At 37.0% G+C, this 15,600-nt stretch overlaps 1 protein-coding gene, 1 non-coding gene and 2 pseudogenes across 2 annotated transcripts; 1 reads left to right on the plus strand and 3 right to left on the minus strand.

Moving 5' to 3' along the window:
- Positions 1-141: 141 nt before the first annotated feature.
- On the minus strand, positions 142-3,370 carry LOC126582834 (uncharacterized). Its single transcript, XM_050247058.1, has 7 exons — positions 2,797-3,370; positions 2,139-2,279; positions 1,925-2,038; positions 1,665-1,838; positions 926-1,041; positions 692-776; positions 142-586 (listed from the first exon to the last, which is right to left on the minus strand). Exons 1-7 carry the CDS (start codon positions 3,217-3,219, stop codon positions 581-583), a joined length of 1,059 nt encoding a protein of 352 aa, XP_050103015.1. The 5' UTR covers positions 3,220-3,370; the 3' UTR covers positions 142-580.
- Positions 3,371-8,300: 4,930 nt separating this feature from the next.
- LOC126582148 (uncharacterized) lies at positions 8,301-8,818 on the minus strand (annotated as a pseudogene).
- A 2,368-nt stretch (positions 8,819-11,186) lies between these two features.
- TRNAQ-CUG (transfer RNA glutamine (anticodon CUG)) lies at positions 11,187-11,258 on the minus strand. Its single transcript has one exon. It is a non-coding gene; the product is annotated as a tRNA-Gln (tRNA).
- A 118-nt stretch (positions 11,259-11,376) lies between these two features.
- On the plus strand, positions 11,377-13,035 carry LOC126583244 (pentatricopeptide repeat-containing protein At1g03560, mitochondrial-like; annotated as a pseudogene).
- Positions 13,036-15,600: the final 2,565 nt, after the last annotated feature.

The raw sequence follows: 15,600 nt of genomic DNA on the forward strand, positions 1-15,600 counted from the left end.
TAAAGAAGATGAAGCTCATTCCGAGGAAGAAGCCAAAGCAGTGGTCTCAAAAATCGCCGAAAAAGGCAGTCATTTCAACATCAAGAAACACAAAGTAGTTACAAAATCTCATCAGTCATTTCAACATCAAGAAACATCAAGTAGTTACAAAATCTCATTCTTCTTACTCTTCTTTATGGCATTATTATTACAAGTATACAGTTTCTCCAAGCTACAACATGAGTTGCAGTACCTGTTGAAATTTACAGCTACTCCAATGAATATACATAGCACGAGATCGCCAGGGGGAGCTGACTGAATTTGAGAATGAATATAGAACACATTTGGCAGAAAAATTATTCTTCGTATCGTATATGTTTGGTTAGGATAACCAATAATTGCTTGTCTCCCAAGCTGCATAGCTCATGCTGCTTCCTATTATATTGTGGTCTGCACAGCCATTGAATGATGATCTCCCCTAACAACTACTTTCCTCGCAGTTCTCGTATAGAAATTTTACGCTTCCAAACACTAATAGGGTGGAAACAGTGGTTATTGCGGTGGCTGTAGAAAACCGTCTCAGTACCATGCTTTTCAGAATTTAGTCCTGCACACGGAATCATGTATTCATTATTTGAAGATTTCATTGTTGGACCCAAACATGTATTAAGATTCTGAAATAGGCCCTACAGTAACAGCTAACGTGATGTACCTTTGAAGAACTGCTTGACGAAGAAGCAGAATCTGCACCAGAAGATGCCTCGGATAAACTGGAATCTGCATTCTCATTTGAATAACTGCCCAAAGAAAATTTAACCAGTGAGAAATGATATTACACATATCGAAATTAACAGGCCTACAAAATAGGGCAGCCTACCCTTATCAGGGTAGGGGTTCCCACACAGAAATTCTCGCCATATAAAAGAAACTAAGATTGGAGGCTTACGTTGAGAGAATAGTAACCCAAATAAGCTCCACACAGTCCACCCAAAGAAGCCTTTGTTCAACAGGGATCAGGCCATACGTAACCACATGAGCAAATGGCCAAAGTTTCCATCCCGCCTGTCATGCCAATTTACTCAGGAATATAAGTAGGTTAACACTTACAATATACCAATCAAACCCGTATTCATAGAAACTCAAACCACAAGAAGCATTTAGATCAAATATCGAAGTCATAATAATTTCTGCTTAATTTTAGTTGCTAGGTTCAAACATAAACTATAATCTGAAAAATTATATTCATGTTTTTACTATCCACCCTCGACCCTTGTCTATACTTTTTTTAAGGTATCACGTTAACCTCTGCTGGTATGACTGTATGCATACAAGTGAAAGAAACAATTACTACTTTTGGAGACCACATTAGCTCAAAATTCAAATGTTCTCTTCTTTTAGATATACTTTTGTACTTTACCGACGTATGGAAGTTCTTTTACCTGTTATTGTTACATGATATATTAATAAAATCAGCAGCATATGAAGCAAAACAAGCTATGATAACTGGGTCAGAGAACTTAAATCAGGTATAAGTGAAGAGATCCTCCTCAAGTGTTTTTACAGAAATCCAACTCTATCTGGTAAAAAAATAATCTCCCAATCCATTCAAAACAAGCAAAATACAATCACAAAAACAAAAACAAGACATTTAAAACTGATAAGGAAGATTTAGAAGAGTTTCTTACTGTCAGCATTGGCACAAATGTAGCCCTCAATTCATCAAAAATCTTGGTTGGGGACTCAAAACGCAAGAACCCCAAAACCACAAAATAGATGCTGTTCCAAATCGCTGACCAGACTGTTTGATCAAAGGCTATTTTGGCAGGGACCACCCACCAATCCTCCAAAGGAAAAAGAGCCTGAAAATCGGAGTCAATAAGTTTAGCAATTCATAGAAACTCATCAAACAAGCCAGAAATAAGCAAATATAGACCAGAATTCTCACCTCACAAAATTGGTAATAAAAATGGGAAAGGGATCCATGGAAAGTAAACCCAACAAGGCCCGATCTGAACATGCGTTTCCGGTCAAAATCCAAAAGTGGCTTCCCTTCAAAACACTTCACATACAATAGGAAAGAACTAAGAAACCATAAAAACAAGCCATGACTGAGACGAACTTTATCCAATCTTATCTGAAGACGGTGAAGAGAGACTTACTTGGGCAATCCAATCTCCTAGAGTATAGACAACCCCACTTATCACCATTTTGGCAAAAACGGGATTTGCTTTCAGAGCCTGTTCATATGCAATCCAATTGTGTTCCGGTACATATCTTAGTATCTCATAAAGTGTCCATCCCTGAAATACTTCTCAAAAATTAAGCCTTGACATCCAAAATACAACAAGTTACAGAGACAACCACCTTATTCAATATAGAGAAGAAAAGAACTCGATTTCGATTCAGCTCATCATTCAAACATGTATAGGTTAACTTAAGAAGTATTAAGGATCAACCCATTCCAAAAACAAAGCTGAAGACTTCAAGCAAATTAACAAATTAAGCCAAACAACATAACCCTTTAAACCTTCTTCAGCTTACTTGCATCAAAATCCATGAATTCACAGATACCAATTTCAATTCGGTTCATCACTCTACTAAAAGATGTTCCAAATCCAGCAGAGAAACTTAACTAAGTATCATTAAAGTATTAAGAATCAACCAATGCGAGAATTAAAGCTGAAAACTTTAATCAATTAATCAACAAATTAAGATAAAACCCTTCAAAGAGTCATATGAGCATCATTATCCATGAACACACAGACCAATATATTTACATATATACATACACACACACATATGAATGAGATCACTTACATGCCAATAATCGTGGTCGATTGTGAGCAACTTAGAGACCGCAAAGGTCCCAAATCCCAGAACAATCAACGCATTAATTGCTCTGCTCGTCAGCTTATCCAAATCATCCCCCTCTCCTTTCTCCTCCGACGATGTCGAAAGAGCCTGAAACTCTTCCGACCCATTAACCAGTAACCTGCTATCTTGCTCCTCTGCAAGTTTTTCCTTCAATGGAACCACCTCTCTGTCCTCCGTGAGCGACCCCACAATCCAGCTTCGTTTTTTCCGGGTCGGGAAGCCCGAAAGCCTTGGTGGGTCGGGTTTGCTGGAGGCTTGGGTGCAGAAGAAGAGTGAAAGCGAGTTGGGTTTGTGAGATTGAGCAGCAAAGGAGGAGGTTGAGGGTGAAGGGAGGTTGTGAGCTGCGATTATGTTTAGAGTAGACATTTGTCGGGTTAATCGACAGAGCTTTCGGAGAAATTGAGGAAGTTCAACGTAATGTAATGTCTATGATTTTACGTGGGAGTTTTTGGGACTGAAATGTTTGCTTCGTTGATCGAAAAACATAACACGAGTCCTGGATTTCTGAGTGGAACAGAGAAAAGGATCGTGCTTGCTTTCTTTACCATACATTTACACATGCTTCTACTGTTTTCCGTTTGACTTTTGAAACGCGAAAGTCTAACACGATCAATACGAATTTTGACACAAGAAACAAATGTTAATATTATACCATCGGCAACTTTCAATTTAGTTTCATCATACATATCTAAATTCTTGATTAATTTATTTTATTTTTCCTTTGCCGCAATAAAAGATTAAAGAATATAGACTCAGCATGGTTAGTTCTCTGTACACGTGACACGAGTTTGGAGGAGAAGAACAGCTATTCTGAGTTAGAAGTGATACAACAAATAAATTTGCCTTGCTAATTTATTTCGTCTTATTTATGGCATGATACAACAAAGTTCATGGAGTTCTGCTACATTCTTCAGGGCCAAAACGCAACGTCCTTCTATCGAGATCGTATATGAAACGCTGATTTGTTTGCTGGTATGCACCTATTACAGTATCATCACTTTCGTTGAACATTGCCGGCAAAAATACTCTCGCCTGTCCGACTGCCCGGTTAGATCAACAAAAAACGCTGCCTGAGGCTGCAACAGAAGATCAGCACCTCTCAAATGGAATGTGATTGTTGGAAGGTTTATATATCCTTCTCTTTTAACCGTTGATCTTTGGTAGCACAAATTGAAGTCTTCTCTATGAATCCTTGTTAAATTACGATACCTAGAGAAGTAATTCACGAGTGCTTGTTCCAAGATTTCGTAGGTGGTTGAATAATTCCTGAGTAAGCAGTTCCTGTATCTATTAGTGTCCCACCACGAAACTGCGGCCTCCTAGCAAAATGTTCGGGTGGGATATGTAGACGCGAACTTGCAACACTAATGTCTAGCATGTTCAGAAAGTAAGGAGTAAGTCTACCAAATTTTACTAACTCAGTCTGTTGAAAAGATGGTCTATTGGGTATGTCTGCACCAAATCTCAAATATGTGTTGCGACTGTGATGGTCATAGGGGATTCTTTGGAGGCAATGTGAGAACCAGCCTTCGGAAATAGAACCAAATTGGCTGACAAGAGAATGAGGTGACCATCCCAAGCCTAATATTCCAGCGACATTACCTCTCTTCACCATAAGCACCCATACCTATCTGATTAATAATTTAATACCACAACTGAAAATTATATTTGGAACCCTTTCACTCCGCTTTGAGTTTGATTCAAAAGTAAAGGTTTTGGACGCAAGATAGCCTTCGGTTGTAGCCTCATTGTCATACACTATATGGTATGAGCAAAAGTTTCCGATACATTTTCCAGGAAAGCAAAGGGGATGACGATCACAAACAAGTTTTCTATGAGAAGAGGATTGCGATTGATTGAAAACAGGTTTGTTTTGGTGAAAGCTGTGGTGCCCTGGATCTTTACATTCTTGGCATTGTAGCCACATAAGGTCACTCCCCGTGTCCATGTCAAGAAAGTAAGAAATGGGCTGTGACATCCTGAATGCCTATGCTCTGATGCTCACTTGCACCATGAACGTAGCGCCCTTCTGGTAATCAACTTTCGGACGCACAAAATTAGTACCTGAGTTAAAATTGATGGGCTGTAAACGTTCATTCCTTACACGCGGGCTTTTGATTGTAGGAGGTTTTGTGTTCTTTTTTGCTGGTGCGAGGTTAGGTTGGTAAAGAGGTGACTCCGGGGAGTCGCGATGGATGAGCTTAATAGTCAACCCCTAGTTTTGCATTTTCGACTCCTGGAAACAAAATAATTGATGACATAATGTATAGATAAAGATGTTAACCATAGTACAAGATCATTGAGAAACTTACAGAGAAGATGATAGAGGCGTAGAGAAGAAGATAATAGTTTGAGAGAGAAGTCAAAGTTTAGAGAGAGAAGGAAATCTTTTCATATATTTCACTTAATGTTTGTGAGCAAATACAATCCCACATATATTGGATGAGATCTTATTACATGATCTTTATCTTCTAACTATATCTCTTATCCGTACAAGATAGACTAACCAACTCTTGTAATCTAACCTTTGATATTATGAAAAATGTCATAATCCTGATGGTTTAGTTATATACTCTAACATCCCCCCCTCAAGCTCAGGTTTGGATAAACCAAGCATGAGGTTTGAACAATGTGTACTGAAAAGAGGTGCACTAAGCCCCTTAGTAAGGATATATGCAAACTGTTCTTGGGAAGAAACAAATTGTACTAGAAGCTTCTTGCTTGCCACCCTTTCACGAACAAAATGAACATCGATCTCAATATGTTTGGTCCTCTGATGTTGAACTGGATTGAAGGAGAGTACAATGGCAGACATATTATCACAAAACAGAATTGGAGTATAGGAATGTTGATCTGCAGAAATGTAAGCAACTGTTGAATCCAATCTAATTCTGCAGCTGTGGAAGACAATGCTTTATACTCAGCTTCGGTTGATGATTAAGATACAGTTTGCTGCTTCTTTGAAGACCAAGAAATGGGGTTGTTTCCCAGAAAGACAACTAAGCTAGTAGTGGATCTCCGATCATTAGGATCCCCAACCCAATCAGCATCACTAAAGACTTTAATTATCAACTCACCTCTGCTATAAGTAATCCCATGTGACAGAGACCCTTTAAGATACCTCAAGATTCGTTTTACTGCAGTGAAATGAGATATCATAGGTGCTTGCATAAACTGACTAACCTGATGCACAGAGAAGGCAATGTCAGGTCTCGTAAAAACAAGATATTGCAGAGCACCAACAACACTTCTATAAGGGGCATGATTATTAAAGGGATGTCCATCATCCTTAAGAAGCCTATTGTAAGGCAAACATGGAGTTGCTGCAGGTTTAGCATCCATCATCTCAGTCTTCTTCAACAGATCAACAACATATTTCTCTTGAGACAAAAACAAACCTTTTGAAGATCTGGAGATTTGAATACCCAAGAAAAAATGTAAAGAACCAAGATCCTTGATATCAAATTCCTTAGTAACCTGTTGTATTGCAGAAGTGGCACTCTCAGTAATTATAATATCATCCATATATAGGAGAAGAATCACAATTGAGCCATCAACATGTTTGACAAACATTGAGGAATCAGAATAAGTGTTTGTAAAACCCAAGTATGGCAAAAACTGAGTAAACCTGTCATTCCAAGCCCTTGAAGCTTGTTTAAGTCCATAGAGAGACTTATGTAATTTACAAACCAAGTAAGGATGTTTAGAATCCACAAATCCGAGAGGTTGAGACATATAAACCTCATCTTGCAATATGCCATGAAGAAAGGCATTCTTCACATCTAGTTGTCTCAAAAGCCAATTGAATTGAGCTGAAAGAGCGAGAATCAATCTGACAGTTCTCGGTTTTACAACTGGGCTAAAAGTTTCCCCATAATCCAACCCCTTTTCTTGACTAAAGCCCTTGACAACTAGCCTAGCTTTATGTCTAACTATATTCCCATCAGCATCCTTTTTAACTTTAAACACCCATTTACACCTAACCAAATTCTTGTGAGGTGGAAGATAAACTAAACTCCATGTTTTCTGTGAATAAAGAGCATTGAGTTCTTCTTGCATTGCATTAAACCACACTGGAACCTTCAAGGTAGACTTCTATGTAGCAGGCTCGGTAGTAGTCAAATCTACCACTGTTAAACTATTTGCAGAAGCAAAGAGAACCTTTTTCTTCATAATCCCACTCTTAGATCGAGTTTGCAGAGGATGTAGATTCAGTGATGGAATTTCAAGAACAACTGGAAGACTTTCAGAACTATAATCAGGTACCATAGGAAGTAGAGAACCTTGTATATCAATAGACTGTGGTGGGATGGGTAGTGGAGGTAATGAAATAGGTAGTGGTGTTGAAGGATGAATTGTTGGTGGTGTAACTAGGACATTTTGCAAGTTAGGGAACATAACAGGTAAAGCGGTAGGAACACCAGCTTGTGTTGGACATCGTGATTTAGAACTAAAAGATCCATAAGGAAAATCAATTTCATTGAAAATGACATGTCTTGGTATGTATATTTTCCCATGGTTTAGTTCATAACATATGTAACCTTTATAAGTGGACGAATATCCCAAAAAAATACATTTTGCAGACTTAGGTTGTAATTTGTTGCTGTTATAGGGTTTCAAAAGTGGAAAGCAAGAACATCCAAAAACTCTAAGATGGTGAATTTCAGGAATGGCATAATACAAAAGTTCAAATGGTGATTTACTTAGGAGAATTGGAGATGGCATTCTATTTATCAAATAAATGGCTGTTTGACATGCAAAAGTCCAGAATTTAGAAGGCAAATTGGCATTTTGTAACAGTGTTATAGCAGTTTCAACTATGTGTTTATGTTTTCTGTCAGCAAAACCATTCTGTTCAGGGGTATAAAGGCATGATTTATTGTGAGAAATGCCTTGTTTGCAAGAAAAGATTGCATAGGTTTACCAATGTACTCTCCCCCCCCCCATCACTCTGTAATATTTTTATTTTTTTTTAGAATTGAGTGAAGACAAATTGATAAAAAGAGACAAATACTGAACAAATGTCTGATTAATTGATTAATGGAAAAAGCCAACAAAATCTTGTACACTCATCAACAAAGATAGCATAGTATTTGAAACCATCTACAGATACATTAGGTACAGGTCCCCACAAGTCACTATGCACAATTTCAAAAGGTATAACAGACTTTGCAGAAGCAGGAGAGAATGGAAGTTTACTAAATTTGCCTTCTAAACAACTTTGACAAACAATAGGAGACACATCTTGTTTAACAGCAACATTAGACTTCCTAAGTATAAGAGAAGTAATCGGATTTGAAGGGTGACCTAGTCTGCAATGCCATAAGGTTGAATTCACAGTATGTCCAAGGAAGGCAACAACTTGATTGGCTTGAAATTGAGGTGATTGGCTTGATTGTAAAGCAGGGAAAGAAGGAATTGGATATAATCCATTGTTGCAAAGCCCTTTATACAAGATTCTCCTTGTGGCCTTGTCCTGAATCCAAAAGCAATACGCATCAAAGATCAACCAACAGTTGTTGTCAAGACATATTCTTTGAATTGACATTAAATTATGAGACAATTTTGGCACATAAATAACTGAATTCAATTTAATAGGCTGTAAAGATGGCCTAAGAAGTGAATTCCTAATGTGAGAAACTTGCAAACCTTCACCATTTGCAGTTTGAACAGTCTCATTTTGTGGATATGGAGATGCAAGAGAAAGATTGCTGAGATCATTGGTCATATGATTGGTTGCTCCATAATCAGTCAACCAAACTTATGGAGAGACTGGATTGGACATTGCATAATGCATGGAGGGCATGGCATAAGAAGTAGAGGCATTCATGGATGGAGAAACATTTTGAGACATCATATTCATCATAGGAGACATGTTAGACGGAACCATATTCATCATGGAAGGCATATTGTTCACATCCTGAGACTGCAGATAACCAGGAAAAGTAGTGTGCATTGCTGTCATTTGAGATTGAGGAGGTCTGTTTTTATTTCTATAGAAACAAGTCTTGGCTGTATGATTGTCCCTATCACAAATTTGGCAATTTTCAGAAAATGAGGAAGATTCAGTATTTCTATAAACACATGTGGCAGCAGTGTGACCATGTTGAGAACATAATTGGCAGCTGACATTAGGAGATGATACACCATTATTACTCTGAGAAGGATTGCCAAGAATGCCAGGTGCATAATCATAAAGAACAGGTTTAGAATTATAGTATCTTTGTCCCTGATGATTATAAAATTTTGGTCCTTGAAAATTCCCATTTTTACCTTTGCCCTTGAACTTAGACTTGAAACCTCCCTGAAATCCAGAAGAAGAAGCACCAGAATTGCCATGAAACCCATTTGTATTTTGAAACCCAGAATTGAAACCTCCCTAAGATCCAGAAGAAGAAGCACCAGAATTAGAATCATGGTTCTTTGCATACATTGCAGTAGGAAATGACAGACATTGGCTACTCTCAATAATGGCTTCCTCTGCAAGTAATTATGCACGAAATTCTTTAAGACAGATCACATTTTCCCTTCCACGAATTACACATCTGAATGTATTATACTCTGCAGACAAACCATTCAAGGCCAAGATAACAATGTCCTCATCCTCAAAATTAACCCCTGCTGCATCAAGGTAGTCTCTTGTTTCTTTAATCCTTTGGAGATATTGGGTTAAAAAATCTGCACCTTTTTTGATAGTCTGAAGATCAAACTTGAGTTGAAAGATTGAAGTTTTACTAACAGTCGAGAATCGTTCTTGAAGTCAAACCCATAAATCTCTAGCACTGGTACTACCAATGACACAAGAAATGGCAACAAATGACAGTGTTGCATTGATGAGTTGCATAATAGCCTTATCATGCATCTTCCAGACTTTGTATGCATCCGATTCGATTCTTGAATTAGAACCAGTGCATGTAACCTCAAACTAAGTTGAAGCAGGAGATGAGAATTGGGAAGGACATGAATTTGTACCATCAACAAAGTCCACAATCCCATAGCCTTCAAGCATTAATTGCATCTGAAAATGCCCCAAATAATATATGCAAGTTCAAAGCACAGTCCTCACAACCATAGTAGTAAGGACGCAGATTGCTGTTCTTTAACAAACAAAAAAATGTGGGAGGTTTCAGATTTGATGCTTCAAGCCGGTAAATCTACTTGACTATGATCTCGAGCAAATTGAAATCCCTCATAATCTCTCCAGATCCAGAAGAGGTAAATAACTTTGGCTTGCCATCCCTTTTTTAAAAAGAAAGAAAGCACAGTACTCACGATAATCTGGAATTGTTATCTGGGAATGTAATCTTACTATCTTTCCTTCCTTGTCTAACCCCTTCAATCAAAAGAGGCAATCAAACATAAGAACTAGAGTTGAGGAAACAGAGTGAGAATCGAAGAAAGCCGAAAAGTTAGTAAAACCATGCATATATTATTGGCTTATTTTGAGCATTGGAACTCAATTTCGATTCCATTTTACTCTCTGAAACTCAAAAATCAACACTTTACTCATTGAAACTCAAAACTTACAATTTTACTCATTGAAACTCAAAACTCATCACTTGACTTCTTGAAACTCAAAATTCTTTGTAGATTACCTTGTTTCTATTTTTTAAAGCAAGTTCATCCATTTAAACTTTAGAATTGGTAATATGCTAAATTTTCCTCTGAAATAAATGAACAGTAAAGAAGGAAAAAGAACCATCTTCTCTTTTGACCAATCACCTCCATTAAGAACATAAAAACATAAGAAATAATGAAATCAATGAATCTAATGAAAAGGTGGCCGAAGATGGAGGGGGAATGGGTATATGTATGGACAACGATTAGAGAGAGAGAGTGGTCAGAGAGATGAAATCCAGGAATTGTTTTTGCTATTTTTCTTACTTTTCCTTTGTTTCAATATACAATGTTTGAAAATAAATTTTTTTTGGTTTTGATCTATGTCACACCATTTTATTGGTCATGTGAGCTTTTATAGTTGTGCCACGACAACCATAAGTGGACCTTAATTGTGTCACATAAGTAGACTTAACAAAATAAATAGAAACAAGCCAAAGTGGAGTGAATACTGAATTTCAAGGGCAAAGCGAGATCGAAATTCAGTTCTGCAAAGTGGCGACTTTTGAGTTTTATGAGGTAAAGTATGATCGAAAAGCTAAAAATAAGCCTATATTAGTTTGTAAACAACCAGAAACAAAGCCCAGCACACGGTAACTGGGCTTATGAATATTTGAAGGTTGAAAAATAGAAAGTAAAAAGCCCAAATAAATATCTGTAAGCAACCAACCCCAAAAAAAATAAAAAATAAGAAAAACACAGCTAGAAATGTAAAAAGGTCCCACCGAGATTTGAACTCGGGTTACTGGATTCAGAGTCCAATGTCCTAACCACTAGACCATGGGACCGTTGCGAGTATAATCTTTGAACTGGATTTTAATATACATTCCGACTTCAATCTTCACATTCACCGTTTCAGGCTTTCAGCTCCACTCGCTAAGCACACGGGCGAACAGAACACCGGAAACCCTGACGAGAAGAACCCTACTGAGACCTCCCCTTTCTCTCTCAGCAGCCCGTATTCTTCCTCCAAGACCTCCCCGTCCGTATAAAAATGGCGGGTCTTCATCAGAAGCTTCGAATTCTTACTCGGTGTCAAGTTTCAGCTCAAATCCGAGATGGGTTTTCACCAACTCTCTCCCTCCTCCCGAATGGGTAGAACCTTTCAATGACGTCTCTGACGTAGTGTCAAACAGACAAAACTTTGATCCATTTCCTTGGGTCGCTCAAATTCTCAATCTTTTAGATGGGTCTCCAACGATGGAGGCTAATTTAGACTCTTACTGTCGCACATTCTTGATCAAATTGTCTCCTAATTTTGTTTCGTATGTATTGAAATCTGTTGAGCTTCGTGGGAAGCTCGAAACTGCCTTGCGATCTTTTCTTGGGCTGGTAGGCAGAAGAAATATCATCAGAAGCTTGAATGATATGAGTCTTTAATTGAACTTTTATATGTGTGTGGTGATTTGGACCGCATTCGATGTGTTCTTGTTAAGCTTAAAGAAATGAACTTTTTGGTGACTTCTCTGGAATCGAATTCTTTGATTAAAAGCTTTGGATGTCTTGGGATGGTTGATGAGCTGTTGTGGGTTTGGTGTAGAATGAAGGAGAATGGGATTGAGCCTAGTTTGTATGCTTATAACTTTCTATTGAATGGTTTGGTGAATTCGATGTTTATTGAATCAGCTGAGCGGGTTTTTGAGGTTATGGAAGGCGGGAAAATTGCACCGGACATTGCGACTTATAATACAATGATCAAAGGGTATCGTAAGGGAGGGAAAACCCAGAAAGCAATGGAGAAGTTTAGAGCTATGGAGGGGAGGAATGTGGAACCTGATAAGATTACTTATATGGCTTTAATACAGGGGTGTTATTCAGAAGGAGATGTTGCTTCGTGTTGTGGAAAAACTGATGAAGCATTAGCACTCTTTAAGAAAATGGAAGAGGAAGGTTGTGATCAGATGGTTTATACATACACAATACTCATCAGCGGACATTTTAAGGGCACAGAAATGAAGAGGCATTGAAGCTCTGGGACACGATGATTGATAAGAGCATCACACCGAATGTTGCTTTCTTCAGGGCCCTCTCTATATGGGTTTGTCTCTCAGGGCCCAGCCAAGGTAGCCAGAGCCTGCAAGATTTTGGATGAGCTAGCGCCAATGGGTGTAATTCCTGAGACAGCTTTTGAAGATATGATCAATGTGTTATCCAAAGCTGGCCGTGTCAAGGAAGCTTGCAACTTGGCCAATGGAATTGTGGACACAGGTAGGGAAACACCAGGACGAATCCGAACTGTTCTAATCAATGCCTTGAGGAAAGCTGGCACTGCAGATTTAGCTATGAAGTTGATGCACAGTAAGATCGGTATTGGGTATGACCGAATGGGTAGCCTCAAAAGGAGTGGAGTTCCGAATTCTCTTTTACAGTTAAGTCTTAGCAAATCTGTATTTCTACGAAACTTTGTTTAGCTAATTCAAAGATAGCACCATATATCGCTTACCATCAAAAGATGTAGAATTGATGTTCATTCTCCAATCCTCGTATATTATACCCTTCAATTTATTGCAGAGTGAAGATTTTTAATTTCATTTCTACTATTATATTCAAAGTTATTTTATTCAATTTTTCGTCAACTTAAATCACTTAACATACTTTAGAATGTAATACTGTCATTTTCTTGCCTGTAAGCCCTGAACATTTCATTAGACCAAAGTTAACTCCATACACTATTTCTTTATGAAAAACTACCAATCTACCCTCCAATGTGTATCACATGCAAGTAATACGACTTAAATTAATGAAAAATTGAATATAGTAGCTTCAAATATAATGTTAGAGATGTAATTGACAAATTTTTATAATTCAATGACTGATTTTTCTAAAAAAAAATATAGTTTAGAGACCTAATTTTCACTGAGGTGATAATTCAAGGCCTAAATTAGCAGTTCACCCTAATAAAAATTTCGCAGGAAAAATCTAATCCTTTTTCCTTTTTGATCAAGGGCGAGAGGGGAATTAAACTTGGAACCTGTTTTCACATTTTGAAGAGAAGTAGCTTAGTAATATGTCAAACTATTAATTGGTAAAAGCTGTCATATTCGAGAACTTCGGATTGGTCCTTAGGTAGCTTTACTCTGGACTCTGGAGGCAATCAAAGATTAAAATGACCTAATATTGACCAGCATATTCGACAAAGTAAATAATGAATCGAGTTGTTATCCTCCTCCTCACGGGGGTCTACCACCCACCCACCCCCGAAAGTGTAAAAAAAGAAGAATTGTAGGTGATTTTCAGAGTTCCATCAATGACTGTTAGAAACTTTAGCTCCTCAAGGTTTCTTAAATAATAAAATTGCAGAGTGAAGATTCAACCAGACGGGGATAGTATAAACTCTTAAATAAGCAACTTGATAGAGATTTTTACCATATGTAAAAGTAGAAATAAAAACACTTAAAAATACTTGCAAGAAAACAAGGTAGTTGTAGTATAAACTGCTCAAACAAGGTCGTTTTTCATAGAGATTGATTGAATAATTTACGTAAATACCAAATCTTAATTAATTATTTGAAAACAAAGTTTGGAAGAGGTTGATTTTATGATCTAAAATATTAAAAATGAATTTTAAATTAAAACAATTAAAGAAATTAGCAAAGTAAAGAAAACAAAAGAAAGCATTTTGAAAACCAAATTATAAAAACCTAGGGTTCTACCATCACCTTAACAATTCTATGTAGATTTACTAATTACTTATGAATTACCTATGCAACTTTGAAGGTTAGGTTTTCCTAATGCATATTCTACTCGTGGTATTCAAGCTATAACGTATATCAAACATGCAATCCGTTTGTGTTATTCATATCAAATATAAACATGCAAGACTCATTACGCTTTGTGAAAACCCTTTGAAAAACCATGCAACCCCAAAGACGTGGTATTCATCCTAGGTGAAATTGAAATTACAACTATCAATCTCAAAAAGCAATATTCAATTCCCCGGTGGTATTCCGACCGAATTGCATTCGATTACTTATCTAAACATCCTAATGGTCGCGAATCATTAAAACACAAAGATAGTTTAAAGCACAGTCATTAATAATTCAAAGCATGCATGCATAATATCATAAGCAATTAAACAGAAACTACATATTCATGCTAAGGCTCAAGGAATCGTCCTAGCAAATGGAAATTAGTTACGAGCAACCATAAAACAAAAGGAATTTTATTGAAATAGAAAAAAGGATAGAAAACACCTTGAAATACAAATTGTCAAAGTCTAGATAAGTTTTCCAAATTGATGCCCCTCTTTCTAATGGCTAAATAGCCTTATTTATACTACTACAAAATAAAACCCTAAAAAGTCTTAGAATGAAACTAGGAAACATAATAAAATAATATAACTAGGAAATAAAAGGTTTCCTATTTAAATCGAAATTCGAACTTCTCAGAAAATCATACTTTTGACCGACCAAATCAACTCCGATTTGGTTCCAAAAGGTCTCTATTTAAATCTTGAGATGTCCCCTACAAATCCTCAGAAGGAATCTTCCTCAAACTATGCCATCTTGACCTTCAAAATACCCAAAACGTCCAAACACGTCAATCTGGGAAAGCTGCGCGCTGGGTCTTTATTTCATTACCACGGTCAAACGTCTTGGTAGAAAAATTTAAAAATTCGATACAATCATCTTGAAAGATTCACGAACATCCTTCAATTGAAATCACTCCAAAATTCATCCGTTCGATCATTTTTTGCTCTAGAGGAAGTCAAATGTCATACATTGAAAATATATAACAATATCAAAATTCTACCAAAATAACTAATAAACTATAACTAAAATTAGAGTAAAATATATGGTATAATATGGACTCATCACAACTCAAATGAGTGATATTCAATATATTACTTCCTAAGTTTTATCTATTCTAAGAATTATATTTCCAAATTAATTTCTTGTCATGGTGTTCATTCCGCCTTGGTGCCATTTCATTTTCAGGGTATTTTATAGATAATCGCTTTTACTGCTAGTGCTAGAAATCTTCAAGCTCACAAAATGCACAAATATGAAGGTTCTCATTCGACTTAATGTAGGAGTTCTTAAAAAGTGTATAGGAACCTTCATATTTGTGCATGGGTATTTTATAGTTAATCACTTTTCCGTTATCATCCATTTTGAACTACTAAAGAAC

The sequence above is a fragment of the Malus sylvestris genome, chromosome 9 (assembly GCF_916048215.2).
Source record: "Malus sylvestris chromosome 9, drMalSylv7.2, whole genome shotgun sequence".
NCBI classification, from domain to species: domain Eukaryota; kingdom Viridiplantae; phylum Streptophyta; class Magnoliopsida; order Rosales; family Rosaceae; genus Malus; species Malus sylvestris.